The sequence below is a fragment of the Saccopteryx bilineata genome, chromosome X (assembly GCF_036850765.1).
Source record: "Saccopteryx bilineata isolate mSacBil1 chromosome X, mSacBil1_pri_phased_curated, whole genome shotgun sequence".
Lineage (NCBI taxonomy): Eukaryota > Metazoa > Chordata > Mammalia > Chiroptera > Emballonuridae > Saccopteryx > Saccopteryx bilineata.
Window position 1 is genome coordinate 72,486,264 of NC_089502.1, and position 7,739 is coordinate 72,494,002.

General features: G+C 41.4%; 1 protein-coding gene across 1 annotated transcript; it reads left to right on the plus strand.

The window, feature by feature from the left end:
* Window positions 1-142: 142 nt before the first annotated feature.
* On the plus strand, window positions 143-5,774 carry LOC136316905 (G-protein coupled receptor 83-like). The gene is made up of 4 exons (XM_066249255.1): window positions 143-1,012; window positions 1,604-1,729; window positions 2,959-3,092; window positions 3,506-5,774. The coding sequence occupies exons 1-4, from the start codon at window positions 584-586 to the stop codon at window positions 4,146-4,148; spliced, it is 1,332 nt and encodes a 443-aa protein (XP_066105352.1). The 5' UTR covers window positions 143-583; the 3' UTR covers window positions 4,149-5,774.
* Window positions 5,775-7,739: the final 1,965 nt, after the last annotated feature.

Below are 7,739 nucleotides of genomic sequence, written 5' to 3' on the forward strand. Positions count from 1 at the left end.
GCTCTAGACATTCTATAAAGGGAGGCTGCAGAAGGTGCTGTCCTCACTGGCTCAGAGCGCGGCGTCTGTAGACCCACAGACGAATTTACCGACTGATTCAAGGCGCCAGATATTTAGTTGGAACGACTCCCAACTACGAGAAGGAGAAACGGTGCTGGGAGGGTGTTGCGGGGCGGCGCCTGGCGTTGCGGTTCTGGACACGGCCTGCACACACTAAGCTGCGGAACGTTTGGAGCCACCGCATTCGCCCGCCCGGGAGTTAGACTGCCCAGCTCAGCTTAGCTCTGCGCATTTGCGCACACCGAGCAGGTCCAGCGGGTGTTTTTTGCTTTCCTTCTTGCGGGTCCCCTCTGCTTACCCTACCATCCACCCCATCCCACACCTTGGAGAGCGCATTCTCTATTCACAGCTGCAGAAGGCTGAACAGCACTCTCCAAGAGCTCTGTGGAGACCCCTACCCCTCCTCTCTTCACCCGGCTCTCCCTGACCCAGTAGCTTAAGGATTTGGGAGTTTCCCAAAGGCTTCAAGCTGGACGCCCCGACCATCGAATCGCCCCAAGGGGCTTACCCGAACCCCAGCACCATGAGCTATGAGGACGAGCTGACCCCCGAAGCTCTGAGTGTGCCGAGCGGGTTTGATGATCTGATCACCTCCACCGCTTCCCAGGTGCTGCAGGCTATGTCTAATGCCGCGCCTGCTGTTGGTAGCTCAGGCCGTGATAGCAGCGTGCTTTCTATGATCCATAAGCTACCAGACCATCTCTCAAACATGGACAACCTGGCTGACACATCAGGTCCCATGGCTTCAGAGATGGTGACCCAGGATGAGCAGGTACATTTCTGGTTAGTAATAGGGTACACCATAGTGGTATTTGCTGCCATACTAGGGAATTGGATCTTAAACCATGTAATTATGAAGTACAAGAAGATGCACACTGCCACCGGCCTCTTTGTGGTAAACATCTCCGTGACCAACATGATGCTGGCTTTTCTCAGCTCGCCCTTCACCATGGTAAGCTGGGTGTAGGGGAGTGCGAGTTGGGGCTCAGACTATGGGAGCAGAAACACAACTTGACACTTGCAACAGAGAGAACCGCGGGTTAGGAAAAAGCGCTGAAGCGGGTAGCGTTGATTGGGAAAGTGCGTAGAGAGGAATTGCTGAGAAATTTTGCAAACTGTTTGGAACTCGGGAGGGGGTTGGCTACAAGCATGATTGTGATTGTGTTTGCTAAATTAATCTCCTGCCTTAGCAGAGACTGAGAGGCTTAAGTGGCTCAAGGAAGCAGGGTGAAGGGGAGAGGGCTATTAGAGTGAGCTTTGTCTCAAAGACTTAGCCTGTTTCCCCATCTTTTACAGGCAGTGCTTGGAATGGACTGTGGCTAACAATTTTTGTGACTTGGGGTCTGCATCTTCAAGTTAGTCTGTTTTTGTGGGGAGAAATGGAAAAGTCTAGGGAGCTGCAGTGTGAAAATATTTCCTTCCTAAGACAAAAATGTTAGCAGTTTGGTGAAACAAGGAGGCTTATTTACTTGTGTTTTTAAGTTTGTAAGAGAAAACACCCAGGGATGAGTCCTTGTGCCTCACCATGTCCTTTCTCCAACAGGTGCGCTATTTGTGTAATTCCTTGATGTTTGGGAAGCTGACATGCCACCTCAGTCGGTTTGCTCAGTACTCTTGTGCCTATGTAACTGTGATGAGCATGGCTGCTATTTCCCTAGACCGACATCGGGTATGTGTTAACCAGGGCTTTTGAAGTCTTATAAAGGGGTAGGTTTCTCTTCTAGACAGACGGAAGCAGCTAAGAGCACAAATAATTTAAAATGTTCTTTGAGTTCCTTGAGACAATCTACGTGCATGTAGGACAATCTACATTATATCTACATATAATACATTATATCTACAATCTACATATATATACACACACAAACTCATAAATACATATATATGCTTAATTTAGAAGTATTGCAAAATGTAAATTATAGACTTTCACCATATCAAATATTATGTAATAAAAATACCCTCATGTTTGATATGGTGCTATGGAAACAGAGATACAGCAATAAACAAATGATAAAAAAAAAACTGTTCTTCTTCTTCTTTGGAAAACATTTTTTATTTGCTGCATTGCAGGACCAGCTAATGGAAGAATTAAGGAAAGGATGAGTCAGAGGAGGGTGTGGCTTCAGGGCTGGTAGTGGGTTGAGTCTGGGAGGTGGGTTTGAAGTCTGTAAGTGAGGGCTGAACAAATATAGTAGAAAGAAATTGAAAAATTAAGAAATAAAGAGTTGGGAGGAGGAATGGAAATGACTTAAAAAGAAGAAAATAAATGGGTCTGGGGTGAGAATCTGGGAGGAATTACATTGTTAACCAGTTGAGAGGGAGCCAGGAAACAAGTTAGGTAGGAGGAATATAGAAGGAGATTGAAGGAGTTGTGGCTAGAACCGTACTTCAGGGGCCATGGAGAAAGGAGATGAAGGAAGATGATAAAGGTATAGAGAAAAGGAAGGAGAGAAGTAGAAGAGAGAAAGGGAGGGAAGAAAGTTTGACTACAGAAGGATCAAGATGGGAAGGGATGGAAGGAAAAGGGAGAGGGACATAAAGGGAACCAAGTGGGAGAAAGGATGGAGGGATGTAGAGTACTGATTCATCAATATGTGATAAATAAAAAAATAAGTTACACTTTTGAACATTCATCCTTGACTGAACTCCCAATTTGGAGACAGAAAGAAACTTTGACATCAGTCCACTTCTCATTTAAATGTTTCTCTCTACACTACTAACTTTGCTTTTTCATAAAACAAAATGCCACTCATTTGCTGTCAGCAGAACTAGTATCCAAAGTACATTACTCACCCACCTCCCAAGTCTTTCCACTTTCACAAAAGAATGTCAGTTGAAGAATGACTAGTAAGTATTCTAATTTGCACTGTTGAACTGGATTGGTGTCTTTTCTTTCAGGTGATGCTATATCCCCTGAAGGCCCGAATTACTCCAATGCAAGGCAATGTTTGCATCATTCTCATCTGGATTGTGAGCACTTGTGCTGCTTTGCCACATGCCATTTACCAAAAATTTTACCAAGTGGAGATTGGGTAAGAGGAACACAGGATGGTCAGTGTCTAGATTTCAGCAACTGATGACCTTGGAAGCCTCCTGGAATAAGGGGAATGGCATAGGGGTTAGAATAGTGTATTTCAAAACATGGGCACAAAAATAAATTCCTCTAAACTAGAACGTATTATGAGTACCCAAAGATTTTCATGGCAGTCGATTGTTAGGCATACCACTTGCTGTTTGGGGTCTATTGTTTCCCTATATAGATATCATATGAAAGATCTGGAATTGGTAGCCTAAAGCTCCCAGTTTATAACTCTAGTGTTCACTCCTAGCACAGAGACAAATAGTAAATATGTCTCTTTATTAAGGCCTATTGTTATAATACCTAGCTGTGGGGCTGGGGGTAAAGGAAAATCAAGTTAATGTTCCTTTCTTTCTTATAACCTAGAAACGTCACTGAAGAAACTGTATGCCTCCCCCGTTTCTCATATACTTCAAAATCCACATGGAAATACCTTGACTTGACCACCTTTTTGCTCTTCTTCATCTTTCCATTGGTGGTGCTGATGGTTGTCTATGGCCATGTGGCCAAGAAACTGTGGATCCATAATGCTGTTGATGACATCAACATCCACACCTACATTTGCCAGCGTGGGAAGAAGAAGCAGAGCCTGAAGATGTTGCTGATGGTGGTGCTTGTCTACACTATCTGCTGGCTTCCCCTCAACCTCTATCTGGTGTTGTTATCCAGTGAATCCATTTCAAGCCACAATGGTCTCTACTTCTTTCTCCACTGGCTTGCAATTAGCAGCACATGTTACAATCCTTACATCTATTGCTGGCTCAGTGATAGCTTCTATATTGAAGTTCAGAAGGTCATCATGGAAATCCAGAAGATGCTGCTAAATGGAATCAGCCGCCTGAGAGGAGAGCACCGCCAACTGAACCCTGTCTCACCCACTGCCAGGGTGGATTCTAATCCTGTAGTCCCCAAATTTCCACGCTTCAAAGATTTTGATGAGTTACCCAGTCCTCCTCCTTCCCCAGAGGTGGAAACCTCCTTTCTCTACCCAACAGTGCCTAGAGTTTAAGCTGCCCAGACCGCGATAGATTATCCATCCTCAAAAACACAGATAGGGTGGGACCAAAATCATTGTTTCATTCATTTTCTATGGTTGGGGGAAATGGAGGAAGGGGTTGGAATGTGAGGAGACCATGTGAGCCACCATATGTGTCTCACTTGTTCTTTCATTTTCTTCTGTCTTTACTCCTCTTTCCTTTCCAACATTTCCTTTCTCCCTGCAGTAAGCAAAACTGAAGATATATATTAGATCTACAGGCTCTTAAGAGATACTTACATAACTCAAAGGAAAGTTACACTTTGACTTGGGTCTCCTGAATTTTATCTCTGATTCTGTTCCTTTTTTCATTTTTTGTATGTCTATCTGGCCATGGCACTTGTCTCAGGGGCTGCAAAAGCCCCAGAGATTACTTATATTTTATTTAATGGAAAAGAATGTAATGTCCATATTGTGTCCATAATATTCCCAAAGAAGTGATATAAGAAAAATGTATAGTTTCTGAAATTTAATTGGGTTATCTGGGAACTTAGAGCTCCCTGTAAATGCAAATAATCTTACCTCGTTATGACAGAATGAGAATGAGAAATCTTACAAGAAAAAACAAGGCAGTTAAATAGTTAGCTCCACATCACCAGGGCTAATTTTCCAGATTGCAAATATAATAACTTTATGATGGCTTTCTTTTAGTACACTGACAATTCAAATACCCATGTCAACACTGCAAACTCAAAAAAGAAAATCTCTTGTTTCTTGACCCCATATTTAACATCATACCTTGTCTCATATAAACTAGTACTGTCTAGTCTTGTCTTTCTTTTTCCAGAAAAAATGAAAGTGTAATGTGTTCATTGTTGATTTTTTTTCATCTCTCTAGCCTATGAGGATGACATTTCAAGAGAGACAAGAAGGAAGTAACTGTCACTGCCTTTCATGTGGAGACAATGCTATTAAGCCTTTTTTGAAGGTACAGTTTGTGTATGTCAGGAAGATGCCAAGACGAGGGTGGGTTCTTTTCCCCCTGTTCTTGATTCCCTTTCTTACCCCCATGTCTTCCTCTTTTTCATCTCTTCCCTTTTGTTCCCTCCTTCCTTCTATCTCATTTCCCTGGCATCTTTTCCTCCTTTGCTTTTTCTGTTCCACCCTTCTCTTCTTCCTACTCCTACAAATTTATTTCTTCTTTCCACTCTCTTTCCATGTCTCCTTTGTTCCCTTTCCTCTCTTCTTTTCCCTCTTTCCCTTATTTCTGTCCATCTTAAATTCTCCCTCTTCTTCACTCCTTTCCTCTCCCCTTAATTCTCTTTCATTTTCTCCTCTCCTTGCTCTTCTTATTGCCCCTCTTCTTCCATCTCCAACTTCCTCATCCTTTCTCAGTCTCTTCTTTCTTCAGTACTCCTTCTCTAATTCTTTCTTTTGTCTTCATTCCTTCTCTGTTTTCTATCTGTGCATCTCTTACTTCTTCGAACTCTAATGCATAGTTTAAACTACTGCTTCCTCATTGCATTTTAGCTATGGTTTGTCAATTTCCTCCCATATTTCTCTTCTCTTCAGAATTCAAACTCCTCTCACCCTTAGTGGAAGCCTTAGGTTGTGGGGGGTACAGTCTCTGGATATAAACTTTGCAATCTCTTTCTTGCTCCATAGGCTTTTTTTTTTTTTTTGGTGGAATGTGTAATGACCCAAGGGATTGGTGGCCATTGGTTACATTTTCTCTTCTATATATCTTTCTCATTTAATTCAAACCATAGAAAGTGACTTCCAATTGTGCCCTCCTGGGAGATAGGATGGTTCACTGCAGGATTGTGGAGGAAATGGTCCAGACTTAGGCTGTACCCTCTGTGTCTGTTGCAAAGTGAGTACCATTCAGTGACACCGAGAACATGACTTAGTTTACTTTGGAGGAATTGTGCTCAATTCAGGAAGGTTGTTTTTTTTTCTAGACACTCATGTTTTATTTTGTTTTGTTAAAAAAATCTTTCTATTTTTACAGAATTCTAACTTTTGCTTATCTCTTCCTCTCCTTCACCCTCTCTTTCCCATAGTCACTCCCCCAAAGAAGGAACATAACTTCTTAAAATATAAAACTAATAATTAACAACAACGATAATGACATACTTTTATCACCACAGCATAACCTTGGATAGTCTTAGGAGTTCCAGGCTCAGCTGATGGGCTTCAGACTTTTACTTCTGCATTTATTGTGAACTGCATAGTGACTGTCCAAACTTACTGATTTTAGCAGTTTTGAGAACAGGTTATTGATTTTTTAGAGTGTATGTGTATTTCTCCTTCCATTTCTTTCTTAATCATCTCCCTTTTCTTCATCTTAATTTTTTTTTACCAAAGAAATATTATTCAAAGTTTATTAAATCTTTGAGTTTCCTCTGGAAAAGAGCAACCCGGGGCATGAAGCAGGCTAACTGGAGTTTAGCTTCTGACTGGTCATCTTATCTGGTGAAAGCAAAAATTAGATACTTTGAAGTTAAAACTCCAGTTATTTATGAAAATTTTCCATACGTGCTTAAGTATTGCATCCATTTTTTATATCAAGAACAATTTGAGGAGATAAAAAGTGTAGTTTAGTCTCTGTTCCTTTCTATTTTCACTCTCATTGATGAATCTTTTATCTCCTCTCTATTCCTATGATCACTACCAAAACAAACAAAAAAGTTAAAAAAAATACAAAGAACTATAGTCACACAAGTACAGGACTAAATATTTAGAGAAGTCCTGGACTAAGTAGATGACCATATCTACTGGTGACATCATTGTAAATTGCACATAACTTTTCAGCTTCAGCTGTTTTTAAAATTAGTCTTTGTGAGTGGTGAGCTCTGCTGATATCTTTTCTTTCTTTATTTAAATCCTCATTCTTCTAAGGACAGAGTTGTCTTTTTCATTCTCCTTTTGGCAAGATGGATACATCCCAGAACGATCAGGCTGACTATCTAAGGCTCTGCCTCCCCACGAGAGGGCAGAGTGAAATTATCTTGAGGTAGCTAGTGTTTCTTAGAGGAATTATACCTTGCTCTGATATGCTCCTTTACCTGCTTAGACTTAAATGAAATTTAGAGAAAAGAACTGTCATTTTAATTTAAACAACTATTGAACTTTTGTGCTATTTATGTTCACGTAACATTTTCTCATTCCCAGGTAAATCACTCCCTATTCCTACCTTTATCCTCCAAAGAATCAAAACCCCGTCCCTTAGTAAGGCTGGAGGTCTGGAATGTTCTAAGCTTGACAGGTGATTTAGCTTCAATGTTTGCTGCTGCCTTGACTTTGCGTACCCAACAGGTTTGATGATGGACAGGATCCTTGAAGAATTGGGCCTCTCGGTAGTTTGAGTTTTTTGTGGGGTTTGTTTAGATTTTTTCAGCAGCAATTAATCTGAACTTAACACCCAGACAAGTCTGGGGGTGCTAACTCTGTAAGTAGTTTCTGGCTGGAGGACTTATTTGGTTGGAATATGGTGCTAATGAGCGCTAGGTCTTGGCTCTAACCCATGTACAGCCATTCAGCTTTGTGGGTTTGAGCATGGTGCTAAAGAACTATGGAATTTCAGTTTCAAAACTCCATGTGTGTCTGTTTAAAGACTGCACC

Coding starts and splice junctions, on each gene's coding strand:
- LOC136316905 (XM_066249255.1), top strand. CDS start 584: ATGAGCTATGAGGACGAGCTGACCCCCGAAGCTCTGAGTGTGCCGAGC. Junction 1,013..1,603: donor TCAGCTCGCCCTTCACCATG/GTAAGCTGGGTG, acceptor TTTCTCCAACAG/GTGCGCTATTTGTGTAATTC. Junction 3,093..3,505: donor TTTTACCAAGTGGAGATTGG/GTAAGAGGAACA, acceptor CTTATAACCTAG/AAACGTCACTGAAGAAACTG.